Genomic DNA, 15,522 nt, shown 5'->3' with positions numbered 1-15,522 from the left:
AAAGTGTAGACGTGGAATTTGTAAAAGCCCTTAAATAAATTATAAAATAATATTTATTGGCAAAATCATTAAGGCCGAAGAGATATTTTGCTTGTGTAGCAGCTATTGATACTTTATGATAGAATAGTTTGTATATTCATTTATACCGGATCCAGTAGCCCAGACGTGGACACGATTTGCAAGCAGATATAGAACATACGATGTTTAACTGGTGCTGAAGCGGATTTTCCAGCCTGCTTCACCTCCCAAGTAACTGGTGGTGTCCGTCGGGACTAGTATAGTGGTGTTCTGAGCCCTTAAATCAGTGATTGAATTTATAAAATAACAATGGAAGTCGAAAATTGCAGAATCATTTTTTTGTTACATATATGGAATTCTTCCATATGTAACTGAATGGTCCCCAAATATTGTAAAAGGATTGATGATTCAATTAACCCTTTCCAAATCCATTACTCTTGTGGCATTTCGGACAAGTATTTGGGCTAATTACTGAAGGAATTTAAAACATGTTTGTCAAATCTATAAATAACAATAATAAGCCACATTGATCACCTAATTCTGTCCCCTGTGAAATTGTACATTTTGCTTTTTAGTTGTTGTGAACGATCATTGAATGCTGGTATTAATGGGCTTCATGTCCTGGGTGCAGTGTCAGAATGTTACAATTCAGCATTCAGAATTTGAACCAACTTTGGTAGAAATCATTACTGTCTAAGCAGTGGGAGCGAATTCACTTTCTCAATGAGAATTAGATGATTTTCAGAAAGAGGATCTTTAATGTAAAGGCTAATTTACTTTCACAAACTTTAAATATGGCATGTTTTGGAAATAAATAAAAGCATAAAGCCTGTGAGAACTGTGATATAAACGTGCGGATGCCATTATTATATGTCCCATGTCAGGGGGAAAATCAGGTCGCCCTAATATAATCATCATCACAAGTAGATTAGGAAGTAGGCGTTCTCTGAGCCAATGTGTCATTTTACTAATTATTACACTGGAACATTTCGTAATAAAGTGGATTCCATTACCCGGCTGTTCCATTTTAAGATGGCCGGTAACTAAAACGGCTCATTGCGTGCGTCAGGAAGTAGCAGGGACAGTGAGGAGGAAGCCTGATGAAGGCTTATTTCAAGCTTGTACAGAAACGAGATGCTTACATGCCTCCCTGTGTATGGAATTCGATGCATCAGCGGCACTTTTTAGGCTTTGGAGACAGAGGTCTGAATATATTTTTCTAGATTTAGCTCCAGACACATGCTTTTTCAGCTAGAACACAGGCAGGATATATATATGGCCACTGAATATGGAACCGTGAAATCAGATCTGTCGGGATTGCTTACAGTAACCAAAATATAATTTACTGGTCGTTGTCATAAGAATTACATTTTAACAACGGTAGATTTGAAATACAACAATTCCAAAAATGTAGGTTAGCCTTTGGATATGTAATGTTTCAATTCAATTTTGTATATAAAGGTTGATTACTATGGGGATGGACATTTGGAGAAATAAACCCTCTTCTTTCTTCGAAAATCCTAATAAAAGGTTACATAAAATCTCCTGTTTTTAAGGTCTGTTTATTCAATTCAGATTTTTTATCTTCCTAATTCAGAGCTAAAACTAGATTGAACTTTAGTTTGCTAAACACAGAGAAACACCCAACCCTCCCTCGTGGCCGGGTGCTAATTCCTGCTAACTTCATATTGATTCAACACTCAGAATTAAACAGGAATTTGTGGTTGGGTTGATGCAAACACCCCCTGAGTTCACCTGCTGAGAGGAGTTCACTGTGGACCTGACCATGAACCCAAGCCCTGGAGAGACCCACCAGCTGGCTTAACATACAAACCTCAGAATATCTTCCCTATGATTATAAACCCTATTGCAGAGATATCAACCAGCGTGTCTTCAGCTGTTAATAACCTAGAATTACCATGATGCATTTTGCCTGCCTTTAATATTGAAGCAAAGCATCATGGATGTTTCACCCCAGCAGCAATGCTTCCAATTGATCTGTTTAATTCAAATACTAATTGTGCCACTAAGTAGCAAAATCAGTCTAGAAAATTGTAAATTTGCTTCACTTTTTTTTTTCTTTGAAAATGATAATTAGACAAGATTTTTCTAGTTTAATAGAATATTTTGTAATTGGAAATCTTGAGTAAAAACGCAGTTAAAGGGACACTTTAGTCACCAGAACAACTACAGCTTAATGTAGTTGTTCTGGTGAGTACAATCATTGCCTTCTGGCATTATAATGCAAACACTGCCTTTACAGAGAAAAGGCAGTGTTTACATTGCCCCTAGGGACACCTCCAAGTTGCCACTTCTCAGATGGCCACTGGAGGGGCTTCCTGGCTCAGGGCTGCACAGTAAGCAGCCCTGCCATTCAGCGTCCACACGTTCTGCATGGAGACGCTGAATATTACTCATAGAGATGCATTGATTCAATACATCTCTATGAAGAGGTCCTGATTGGCCAAAATTGCATTTGGCCGCGCCCCCGTGCCAATTTTAGCAAATCCATGGATTGAATTGGCTACAAATTGTCTATTCCGATGGTGTCATAAAGGGGGCGGAGCCAGCGCCCGCAGACCTGTGCGGCACTGGAAAGAGGGTGAGTTTTATACTTTTATAGGAGGGCCAATGGGAGGCATGCCACCGAAATGGTGGGTTAAACACTATAGTGATCCTTTAACATCTAAGAATTTATTTTATACTATAGGGTAATAAAAGTGAAATTCTAGCAGTTTCTTAGCAGCTGAAGAAGAGAAGTTGATGCTGTACGATGACAGGATGGAATAGAGATACTCGATTATAATGCCGGTGGTAATTTCACACTGACACAGTGTAACGCAGGGTCGTTTGACTACTTTGATAGACAGAACATGTATTTACAGGGTTTAACCTTATACTCCTCCTCGACCTGGTTTAACGGATTAGGACAGCGTGTCTATATATGGAAATAGCACTTTTTATGTACATTGAAGGAGACCGTGTATTGCTAGCCATAATACGGATACTACTACTCACAGATCTAAGTATGAAATTCTCCCTTGGGCACTTAGGAAATCACGCATACCAAATTCCAGCCAAATGTGTGTGTTAATATCTGTTGCAGAACGGTGACATTGCTATAGCTGCACCCAGCTGCCGAGCCAGACGCAATACATTGAGTTCTAGTTTGTTCTCGCTGGAACAGTCTGATGTTTAGGTGATTGCAGGACATGTTGGTCAATCTTGATTACGAAGACCGACTTAAGAACAGGTCTCTCTTTGCTGATGTCATAGAGCAGAACTAAGCATCCTTCGACAATCCACATGTTTTGAACTACATCTCCCATGAGGCTTTGTCAGCATTACAGCTGAAAGAGCATTATGAGAGATGTATTCCGCAACATCTGGGTTGCTGAATGTTGCCTACCCCTGTCAGAGAGTCTGTGTAACGCCATAATGAGTTAGGTCCAAGACACTTGCAAAGAGACGTGCACCATTCTAGCTATTTTACTATCGATTTAAAGCAGTAATTGCTGCTTCCATATGCCAACCACCAAAACATACTATAGTTTTGTAATAGTTAAAAAATGTTTTTGTACATTTCCAGAAGAATATTTTGGGTCCTTACAGAATAGGTACAAATCGGGGCCCTCTGCTAAATCTACTGCCAGTGACAAAACAAATCCAGATTGCCTGAATTGGAATTTTGTTTTATAATGTTCTTTTGATTTTATCCAAAAATGTGCAGTTCTGTTCGCAATTCATGAAAACTTGCTGTTTTGTAAACAAAAAACTGAGTCTTAGTGAATTCTGTATTCTGATAGAGTCATACTCTAGTGGATATTTTGAATATAAAGTGCATTTTTTTTTACATGTTTTTTTTTCAGTGATTTGTTTTTAAATCCTACAATATTTATTCCATTTCAGAACTGTCTAAAACAAATTTTAACATTGTAATTTTTTTATGTTTTCTTTCTGTTCATTTTCCATGTCTTTGTTTGTCTGTCTCCCTGTCTTTCATCTCCTGATGGTGGATGGTCCGGTCATCACTGGCTCATTCCTTCTACCCTTTACGATTTCATACCTCCATGATCCCGACCCCCTTCATCATTCTTCCAGAGTACAACAGCAAACTCCGTAACTTAAATAAAAGCATGAAAATCCCCCAGCCCCCCACCCTTCACCGCCAGCGTTCCTTCACATTTTCTGGTTTGTTCCAACCCTTGCCATCCTTTGCATGGTGTGTCACAGTGCTTGGGGATAACATCTCTGTTACGGTGACATATCATTATAGCAGCCGGGGATTTCAACTTGCTCAAACAGACTATGAATGGGAGTTGTAGTCCACAGCAGTTGGGGTGTCAAGAGTTAGCCACTGCTGGCATGTGTGAATTTTGGAAGCCTGGGGAAGGGTTTACAAAGTCGGAGAGCTGTAGTCATGATAAGTAGGAAGCACTTTAATAGACCATACTATTGCTTTAATGTCCGTGAGATGATGTGTATCTGTCATAAAACTAAATTGTAGAATGTGTAAATTTCAGCCTTTAGTTTAATCCAGGGAGTTGTGGTTTATATAAGGTTGTAGGGGGCAGCCATCTTGCTTTTGTACTATACTGGGTCCAACTCAGTAAGATTACTACTAAACCTGTTAGTGTTTTCTCTGGCTATCTGATAACATGAGTTATTGTAAGTTATTGTGAACAGAATCACCAGTGACCAGTGATCTTCTGCAATAGCCATGACTTCACCAAAAATGGTCACGAAAGACCCAATGATTTGAAAAATAAAGGAAGGCACAGTAAAAATAAAAATAAAATGGCTTCCCCCATGGTACCTCATGCTTGCAGATTCTTGAAAATAATAACTTTGGAAAAGAGTAAATATTTCTGTAAGTGTAACCAGATGTTGCGTTTGACTAGTTATAGCTTTTCTTAAAACCATAACCACTGTCCTCCCTGCTTTTATTTTGGATGCATGATGGGAGAGGAATGGGGTGCTTTTTCTAACCCATGGATGTTGGAGCTGTGTGATAGCACATCGTGTGGTGCCTGCTGCACTTTTATATATATTATATTTGGGTTTGGTTGATTTGGTTTATGTTGTCATATATCATATCATATGTTTGATTATTTACTGTGTCACATCCAGATTGAAAGGTAAGGCACTCAGGTACAGAGCAACAGGGATAGATGGAGAGAGTGAACATTTCCAGACTGTACAAAGAACAGAAAAACAAAACTATTTTAAAAGAGATTAAAGGGCAACGGTCATAGAAAATTAACTTTTCAATCAGATGAAACATGTTTGTTTTTTTTTCGACTTCCTGTAGTGGTCATAACACTTAATCATAAAATATTCAAGGTTTTATTCCCCCTCAAGGAGGGTCAGTGCCTTCCTTTAAACAGTGTATATCAGGCTGCTGCCACTGATCCAAACTAATCCAACTACCCTCCCCCCTCACCCCCAATATATTTTACACTAAAGAGATATATGGGCATTGCAATGTAACTTGTTTCATTTTTAACATTTAAAATTGAGTTAGGTATACATATAGGCTATTAAAAGAACATCCTTTCTGTCCTAATTAATATTTATTGGGCCACTTAATGAGAAACCCTTAAATTACAGATAAACAATCAAACTCGGAGTTTGGTAAATTATGACTGTTCTTAAGGGATTAAGGAAGTGATTTGGGGGCATATATGCTGTCCCTGCATCCTTGCAAAATAAAACAGTCCCTTTTTTTGAGAAAATGCAGTATTTGTTTTGCATAATTCTCACCTACTGTTCTAATGGATGTCATTAAGACAGACGGCCACTAGGGGCTCTCTACTGAAATATGCAGGGTTATTTACTAATTTAATTTCAAATGTAAGGCCAGAATAGCTAACTTTAAAGCAGAGATGAATTGTAGAATGTTTGCATCTCGGCTAGTTTGGCCTTAAATTTCAATTTAACTTTGAATTCCCAACATTTCTCACTTCCGTGAATAACCATGTAAATCTACATGAAGGTCTGGCGTCAGCACGAAAGGTATGCTCTCAGAGAAGCATTGGGTTGGGGTGAATGCCATGCATGTTCTCTGTGCCCTCATTTCTTCTCCATGCGAAGCATCTGGATAATAATCATCAGGATTGACAATTTCACAGTAGGGGGATTGAACTGTGAGCAGTCAGTCCTGGAATAAAGGTATTATTTTATTTTTTAAATGGGGTCCTGTGATCTAAGGGCCCTAAAGAAAACAAATGGCTTTTCTTGCACAGTTTGTATCTAAATAGTCAAATTACGAATATAGCTATTTTAACTTTGTGGCGAATATTCCAAACTTTTTGTACCAAATCATCAAACTGTATTACTTCCTCTGAATATAAGACTCATTCTTTTACTATTCACCTGACGCACAAGAGGTTAATCATTGACTTTTGACTAGTTCTATATTAAAGAGTCTGGCATCTGTGGGATTTTTCCAAAATATTTTAAATGTTTTGCTAGGATAACCTCAACTATTGGAGCCCTGCAGCCCTGGCTAGTTACCAAGTTGCCCATATTGACACCACATGGCGTTGGCGTAATATTCTGTAATTGACATGCCATGTAATAATTAATCTTTCTAATGTGGTGTGGAGTGTTATAGAAAATTCTCTCCGTTGGGACATCTGTGCATTTATTTTTCAACAAGTTCAACAGTTGGTTACTTATCTACCAGAGCCGTCTCATCGGCTGAAGGCAAGCTAAATATAAATATTGGTTATTAACTAAAGTGAACTCAGTCACATTACAGTTGGATTCCTTAAAACAAGCTTCTGCCTGTATCTGAGACTCTTTTGAGTTTAATGTTATGCCATAAGGAAACAGTAGGGTTGGACTAACCTTGGATTACACTATAGCTCTACAGAGTTTAAAGGGACACTTTAATAAACAAAACAACCTTCGCTAATTGAATTAATTTTGGTGTATAGATCATGCCCCTGTAGTCTCACTGTAGTCTCACTGCTCAATTCACTGCCATTTAGGAGTTAAATCACTTTGTTTATACAGCTCTGGTCACACCTATGTCCATGTGACTTGCACAGCCATTCTAAACACTTGACATCTACAGTCAGGGAAAAAAGTATTTGATCCCCTGATGATATTTGATTCCCTATCAATCAGCAAGAATTCTGGCTCCCAGGTGTCTTTTATACAGCTAACAAACTGAGATTAAGAGCACTCTCTTAAAGGGAGCTCTCCTAATCTCAGCTTGTTACCTGTATAAAAGACTGTCTAAGGATGTCAGGGACAAGATTGTAGACCTACACAAGCCTGGACTGGGCTACAAGACTATCATCAAGCAGCTTGGTGAGAAGGCGACAACAGTTGGTGCGATTATGCGCAAATGGAAGAAACACAAAATTACTGTCAGTCTCCCTCAGTCTCCCTACACCATGAAGGGCTGAAATCCTGCAGCGCCCGCAAGGTCACCCTGCTCAACAAAGCACATGTACAAGCATGTCTAAAGTGGGTGAAAGTGTTGTCGTCTGATGAGACCAAAATCAAGCTCTTTAGCATCAACTCAACTCGTCATGTTTGAAGGAGGAGGAATGCTGCCTATGACCCCAAGAACACCATTCCCACCGTCAAACATGGAGGTGGAAAGATTATGCTTTGGGTGTGTTTTTCTGCTAAGGGGACAGGACAGGACAACTGCATCAAAGGGACGATGGACAGGGTCTTGTACCGTCAAATCGTGGGTCAGAACCTCCTTCCCTCAACCAGGGCATTTGGAATGGGTCGAGGATGGGTATACCAGCATGACAATCAGGGATGTATTTACCACAAGCATTTGCCTAGGGCAGCACTTTCTGGGGGGGGTGCCAAAAAATGCCACCCCAAGCTCCCAGACAAATGCATTGTTTGTTTCGTGGGGCTGTCCACTATACTGTGAATGAGGGAGTGTAGCTGTCAGTGTGTGTCTGTGAGTGAAAATGGGTGTGCCTGTGAGTGTGTGTATGTCATTTTATGTGTATCAGAGTGTGTGCCTGTCAGTGAGTGGGTGTGTCAGTGTGTGTCTGTCAGTGAAATAGTGTGTTGGTTAAACAGTGTGTGCCAATGACTGTATGTGTGTGTGCCAATGACTGTGTATCTGTCAGTTTCAATGAGGGCATGTGTCTGTCAGTCAAAAAAATGACCTTGACACGAATTGGGGGGGCAAATTTAGATTTTGGGGGTGCCCGAATTTAGTTGTGCCTAGGGCAGCACAAATCCAAAATACACCACTGATGACAATGACATACAAAACACAGCCAAGGCAACAGAGGAGTGGCTCATGAAGAAGCACATTACGGTCCTGGAGTGGCCTAGCCAGTCTCCAGACCTTTATCCCATAGAAAACCTGTGGAGGGAGCTGAAGGTTTGAGTTGCCAAACATCAGCCTCAAAAACCTTAATGACTTGGGGAGGATCTGCAAAGAGGAGTGGGACAAAATCCCTCCTGAGATGTATGCAAACCTGGTGGCCAACTACAAGAAACGTCTGACCTCTGTGATTGCCAACCAGGGTTTTGCTACCAAGTACTAAGTCGAAGGGGTCAAATACTTATTTCACTCATTGACATGCAAATCAATTTATAACTTTTTTGACATGCGTTTTTCTGGATTCCTTTTTTTGGTTATTCTGTCTCATTGTTAAAATACACCTACCATTAAAATTATAGACTGATCATTTCTTTGTCAGTGGGCAAACGTTCAAAATCAGCAGGGGATCAAATACTTTTTTTCCCTCACTGTAATATTTAAACTTCCTTTATTGTATAGTCTATTTATTTAGAATTTCTTATCTCCTGCACTGTTCATACTCTGCTAAATCTAAACCCTGTAGGAGCCTCCTATGTGTGATTAAAGTTCAATTTACACAACAGTAGATAAAAATGTCTAAAGCAAGGAACACTATAGAGTCAGGAACACAAACATGTGCAGGTCTTCTCTGTGTATGCCATGCGTAAATTCTCCCCATAGTGCAGGTGACTTATCGCTCGTTGTGTCTGAGCAGGTACTATGAGCAGGTAAATGATGACTGTCTCAGTAAGGGAATGGAGTCAGGAGGACTCAGGATCCCTTCTATGTCCTGTGTTGAAATGAAATCTTTACTAAAAGTGTTCTCATTTGGAGCAGGCTGGGTACATTCTCTGGAAGGGGTTTAGCTGGGTACAAGTTTTCAGTTTCAGCCTTGGCTTGGTAACAATAGCATGTGTTTTAATGCTTAAGAAATCAGACTTTGTGTGCAAAGAATTTACTGTCTGCATAGCTCCGTATCGTGTTCAAACAGAGAACCATTAGCCGGAGTAAGGCTGGTTGGGACTTGTTTGAGCGCATAAAGGTTTTCTGTACAGCCTCTTTGTGTGTGCAATGTGCTTCTTTTTCTTATATAGCAGAAGCAAATCTACAGTGGTTGTATGTATGTATATATTTGTGTCTGTCTATAAGTGTGCATACACATACCTCCCAATTGTCCCTATGTAGGAAGGACAGTCCCTATTTGTTTTTCCAGAAAGTTTCTCAGAACAGCCCCACCTCTGGCCATACCCCAGTAATTAGTGTCCTACTTTGTCCATCTGAAATGTGAGAAGTGTGGGTGTGCATATATTTCATTTTCCCCCATGTTCCTCTAATCACCTCTGAAACAAGTGATTTACTTACGATTTTTGTTTGAATTTTACCTGTGTAAAGGGGCTAATTCACTAAACTGGGAGCCGTGAAAGTGGACAATGGAATAGCAAGTTTAAGGCCACAGTAATATAATCTAATTTTTCCAGTTCAGCTGTTTTGGTCTAGAATTTGTAATTCCCTCGCAAATTCTCCACATTCCCTCCAGTGTGTTTGATCAGCAAATAAGGATCCTGTATAAATAGCAATTTGGGGCCATGTTCAGTGGAGCAGTCACCATGGCAACTAATGGAACGTTCCTGATAATTGCTCCAATGCAGCATGTTCTCAGCTTAACTCATACTGTGACGATTTCCATCCCAGCTGACTGTCCATAAGCCACGTATATGTCCCTTTAAAATAAAAAAAAGACTTAATCTTTGCGATGATCGAGGTTAAGCACTTAAATATGTTGTTTATTTCAGTATTTCAAACTATGTGTAAACCAACATTAAAAATTGATATTTTCCATTCCCCCCTCCTGCCCGCACATTAGAAATCCCAACCTTCTCCTGTCGTCCTCCCTATCGTGTTCATCTCTTGTTCTCGTTCCAGCACCTCCCTTTCGATCCCTGGAGCAGGAATGGGGCCTCCTGTATGTGTTTCATTTCCGAGCTACTCCTCAATGTGTTTGTATGCAGAGGGGCTGACATTTCCATTCATTCCCTCCTGCCTTTTAAATGCCACATTATTATTCAGAAGTCGTACAAACAAAAACTCTGTTGGTTTTCTCCACTAAATTGTGAGTTGGAGTGAACAGACAATGACAATGCAAAATTAAGACCAAAACAGTCAAATTAGAGATTTTTAACCTTATAAACATAATACACTCCTCTGGCTGGTTAGGAAATAAGTCCCTCGTTAACGAACTTCTGAAAATTCCTTGGAAGCAGTAAACCTTGTTCTTCCCTCAATCCTTGCAAGTACAGGCTGGCTGATTGCGAGGGATGTTATAATTAAACATTTGTTTTTCCCGTCAAAATATTGGGGAGTTTATTAGCAGGTACATTTCACATCTAATATTTTCCTTTTTAAAATAACCTTCTCTGTAATGTAACTAAACCATTTTATTGTACAAATCCCCTTGATATAAATTAACTCCACATAACTCACCGCTACGCTGGAGATAATATGTAATTCTGCTATCTCTACAACCTGGTTATTTTTTTTCTAAAAGTTGCAATTTGAATGCCAAGTCAACAAAACCTATGGGAACTCATTCAGTAAATCCCAAATAGCATTGGAGTGAAAACTAAATTGGAACATTTAGACTTAGATAGCCACGCTATGACTATGGCTGCAAATCTCCTTTCCCAGTTTTGTTTTTTAACATCTCACTTCTGGGGACACCCGGGAAATGTCCCACGAAGTGGCAAAATTAAATGCTCCGGCACAGACTAAACTCATGGCATTGAGCCAATGGAGTGATGGTGGCCACTGCGGCTGTCAGTCAGTACTCCACGAGTCAGCGTCTCCCAACTTCGGACAGTATGCCTTTTACTGGAAAGGCCGTCCCTTTGTCATCTTCCCCATTGTGACCTAGAAATCCCCAATGTTGGGAGGTATGTAGCCCGGTTGAAGAATTTCTCCAAATCAGCACTTTTTTGCATAACTTTTGCAATTTCATTTATGCTAGAGAATAGTGAATAAACTATAGCTTTTTAACTTATGTAACAGGGGCTGAACAAACTATTCATTATCAATGTGAATAAACATGTTGAAGTGTTTATTAAATTAGATTAATTCCAAAAGGTAAAATCAGGATTTAAGCTTACCACTGCTGTTCGTGCTCTGCGTTTTCTGTAAAACTCCAGCTGTCTGAAAGCGCAGCATCATGGGATATGTAGAGGCAACAAGATTAGCCATTCCTGATGTGTGTTATTAACCCCTAACTAAGTAGATCCATTTCAGCGGATAGAAGAAAAATTGGCAACTTCTAGGCCAGTTTCTGAACTTTTCCAACTCACATATTTTGGCCTACAATTGAACTCTTGACAATTTACCATACAGTGAATAAGCCTGATTATGTCATGACATGCATGGTCATTAAAGGGATAAAGACATTCATATGACAGTTCCATTTCTAAATATGCTCTAGCAACATAATACTAATATCCGTGCAACAATTAATTATCTTAATTTCCTTTCATTTCTGGAGAAAGTAATTTGTCACATTACAAGCAGAGATTAAAATCCATGTTTGTGCTCCGTACAGATACCATAAGCAAATAACATTTAATGCATAACCTACATTTCTTCCAGCCTGCACTGCTTCTTATGTTTCAAAAGAAGGGGTTTAAATAATAGCGAAGGTTTAGTTTCTTTGTGTTGAACCCTGATTGTATTACAGAGAACGTAGTCTTTTATTTTTTTATTTGGGTTGTCTTTCTCATGTTGGAAGGAATTCGCAGACCGTTCCGGTAGGTGTGATTGCTATCACGGAAAAGTTAAAAAGGAAGGAACCATAGGGTTATATAAAACCTCTTAGACATTCCTAAAACTTGTAGGCATGATACAAAACCCACACACATTGCATTGAACCTTGACCTTGATCTTGAGTACCAAAGATTGCCTAAGATTATGTGATTTACTCCAGGAATAAAGACCCTCTAATTCTCTTCTGTGTCTTCTAGGTGTCCATACACGTGACAAGACAGCAGACGAGATAGGATCTTTGGCACGAAGGCGTACCACCAGTGAGGGATTGTATGAAGATAACACTAATGAGCGTAGCTCAGCGGGTAGTCCCACCAAGGTGCGATCGCCAGTTCGATGCGTCTCACCAGAAGTCTTCAATACTATCGCAGCCAATCCAGGAGGAAGACCTAAGGAGGTAAGTCAGGATCTAACATGTATAGCAGGCAGTGTGGCAATTTCCCAACAGTCTGTAAGGATTTTCAGAAATATTAAGAATGAGAAGACCATTGATCATTGGATAATTTACTAGTTTGTCCTGGGATTAATGCGTTCTTCTTCAATTTCTTTAAGACAAGTACCTAGAAGAATGCAGAATGATTCTTTTCCAATGTCCTTCCTAAAATATGTTTCCCCAAAATTGCAGCTCTTTAGTATCCTTTCAGATGAAGAAGAAACAAACGTTGCCCACATATCTTGGTCGAACCCTGTGAATTGAGGGGATCCATATAAAACCTGAATAGTTTGATGACTGTGATAGCTCTAACATGGCTCGTCAACGTCCCAAAAAATAAATCCTTTTATAGAGCCTCCCTTTAAAATACGTGAATTTTAACTTTTACACCAGGGTAATGATAACATAGGGACCTATTCACTAAAAAGTGCACAGTGAGAATATGAACTAACTGAATTCAGAGCAAAATAACAAAGTTGGACAAAATCCAAAATATTGTAGAGATTTCCGCAGTTCATATCATTTAGCCTAAATTTAGGAAGTTGGTTCTTAAGTCTAAAAGCAGATGTTCCTGCAGGAGAGGGGGCTCTGTCTGAGGGCTGAAGCCTCAGGTGTGGGACACGTTAGCCCAGAATATCTGCAAATGGTAGAGAGGGCAGGAAGATATATGGAAGATATATTTTCTTTTCCTCTCAATTCATTCACCTGATATAAAAAAGAACACTCTCTAGTGGTCAACCCCTCAGGAGGGGATCAGAGCTTTGCTGCACATGTCTCTATTGGTTAGGCAGTGTGGTGGGGTCACATTGAATACCTAGCAAGCAGTACATGATTCATTTTGATCCCGGAGAGCATCAGGAACACGCTGTTAATGGGTAAAGACAAGGGGTCATAATGTAGAAAGGGGGCATGTCATGAAATTACTCTGTTAGTGTGGGGTTTATAATGCTTTTATGTGGGTTCAGTAAACCCTGTGGTTAATCTCGTATGGTGATTATTTTGCAGCATGTTCCATTGTAATAAAAAAAAAAAAAAAAAAAAAAAAAAGAAAACTAAAGTTATATGAAATTATCTTCATAAACCAAATTATACAAAATAAATGAAATGTAAAAATATCAGTTTTGATGTATGATATATTTCCATTTTTTGTGTCCTTTACATCAAACAGTGAGAGTTGCAAAAGTTCGGTTAAATTAACTAAACCCAGGTGAAAATTATTGAAGAGAAATCCAGCCCTGGTCCTAAATTCCTGTTTCTTATTTTTAGTATTTTGTACGGTATCTTACATGTAAGAGCTTTTTGTGTGTATTTACAGCCTCATCTACATAGCTACAGGGAGGCTTTCGAAGAAATGGAGATGACATCTCCTGTGATGAGCCCGACAACCACAGGTATTAATAAAAACGTCTAACATACCAATAACTGGCGTCAAAAACATAACTGCTGTTGGAGTAAAATGTCATGAGAGAAAAAAAAAAAAACGCAAACCGATGACGGACTGGAAAAAATGATATTAATGTATGGTATGTTTCCTGAGATGTGTTCGTACACGCCGAACCTGCTAATGACACAGTTACGCGGGCTGCGTGCTTAAAACAAAAATGATCTTGTTTACAAAGTTTTGCAATCACAAGATGTCAGCGTTGATTTAGACAAAGACGAAAAAATGTAGAAAACAAATGTCACTCAGTCCTCGGGCAAGTTATTTTTACTTGCAATAAATAACCACAATTTTAGTGAATTCAGCCTCAGTTTTATGAAAAATGTGTCTGTGGGACTTCAGGCCTCTCGACACCTAAGGTAATTTAAAATGCCGCCTTGTCTAAACAATATGTAACCCTGTGTATGTGAAAAATGTAAAAAAAGAAAAGATATATCGATTGCTGCATGAATTCCAAGCAAATGTACCGATTGAACGAAAATCACCTGTTGAACTTTTACTGTAAGTAATGGCAGGTCAGATCTTACTGAAAATGATGGATTCTATACAAATAAAACATTGCGGTGTCAGAGAAACTAGAATGTTTACATTGCAGCTCTAAGTCTGCCCTCTGTGGAGGGGGGCCCCGAGGGAGGGGGGCACTCCAGGAGCCTTTAGTGCTAGGAAAATGGGTTTGTTTTCCTTGCACTATAGGATCCCTTTGAAGCTAAATACAACACTGTAGGCAACCAGACCACTTCAGCTAATTGAAGTGGTCTGGGTGCAGTGTCCCTATTGCACTTAGTGCTGCAATGTAAAACATTGCCGTGTCAGAGAAACTCTAATGTTTACATTGCAGCTCTAATAGACAGCCACTAGAAGGCTTCCGGAATCCAAACAGACTTTTGGTTCGTTATCTGACGCTAGACGTCCTAACGAGCATCCAGCATCAGATTTTCCCCATAGGAAAGCATTGATTAATGCTTTCCTATGGGGAGGTCTAATGCGTGCGCGGCTGCGCATGCGCGTAAGGTCTTTCCGCCGGCTGACATCCGCAGGGGAGGAGCGTTGGAGGAGCCTGACACAGCGCCAAGGGACATCGCACTGGATTCAGGTAAGTGGCTGAAGGGTTTTTAACACCTTTAGCCCCACGGGAGTGGGGCCCCGAGGGAGGGGGTCACTGCAGGAGCCTATAGTGCTAGGAAAGCTGCTTTGTTTATTTTCCTTGCACTATAGGTTTCCTTTAAAGCTAAATACAAGACTGTAGGCACCCAGACCACTTCAGCTAATTGAAGTGGTCTGGTTGCAGTGCCCCTATTGCACTTAGTGCTGCGTTGCAGTTGCAGTTCCAGAGAAATTCGTTCGTTCGTTTTCCTTGCACTATATGTTCCCTTTAAAGCTAAATACAAGACTGTGCTTGCATATAATCCAGTATCATTCTCTAATGGTTTTCAGATGCTCTTGCCACTTGATCTATACATTTACCTGTTAAAGTGATTGTATTACATACAGTACTTATTGTATTTATATAGTTATAAGGTTTTCATGTGAATG

At 39.6% G+C, this 15,522-nt stretch overlaps 1 protein-coding gene across 6 annotated transcripts in view; it reads left to right on the top strand.

The window, feature by feature from the left end:
• TNS1 (tensin 1) overlaps positions 1-15,522 on the top strand; it is a 401,409-nt gene that overhangs the window by 362,972 nt on the left and 22,915 nt on the right. For 4 of the 6 annotated variants that reach the window (XM_063429252.1, XM_063429254.1, XM_063429253.1 and 1 more), the window contains 3 exons: positions 4,120-4,209; positions 12,313-12,512; positions 13,864-13,939. In XM_063429252.1, the coding sequence (XP_063285322.1) occupies positions 4,120-4,209; positions 12,313-12,512; positions 13,864-13,939 (366 nt within the window). The remainder of the gene's footprint in view (positions 1-4,119; positions 4,210-12,312; positions 12,513-13,863; positions 13,940-15,522) is intronic. The other 2 variants (XM_063429256.1, XM_063429255.1) reach the window with 1 other exon arrangement.

The sequence above is a fragment of the Pelobates fuscus genome, chromosome 8, assembly GCF_036172605.1.
Source record: "Pelobates fuscus isolate aPelFus1 chromosome 8, aPelFus1.pri, whole genome shotgun sequence".
In the NCBI taxonomy this organism is placed as follows: Eukaryota; Metazoa; Chordata; class Amphibia; order Anura; family Pelobatidae; genus Pelobates; species Pelobates fuscus.
This window is presented reverse-complemented; position numbering and strand designations above follow the sequence as displayed.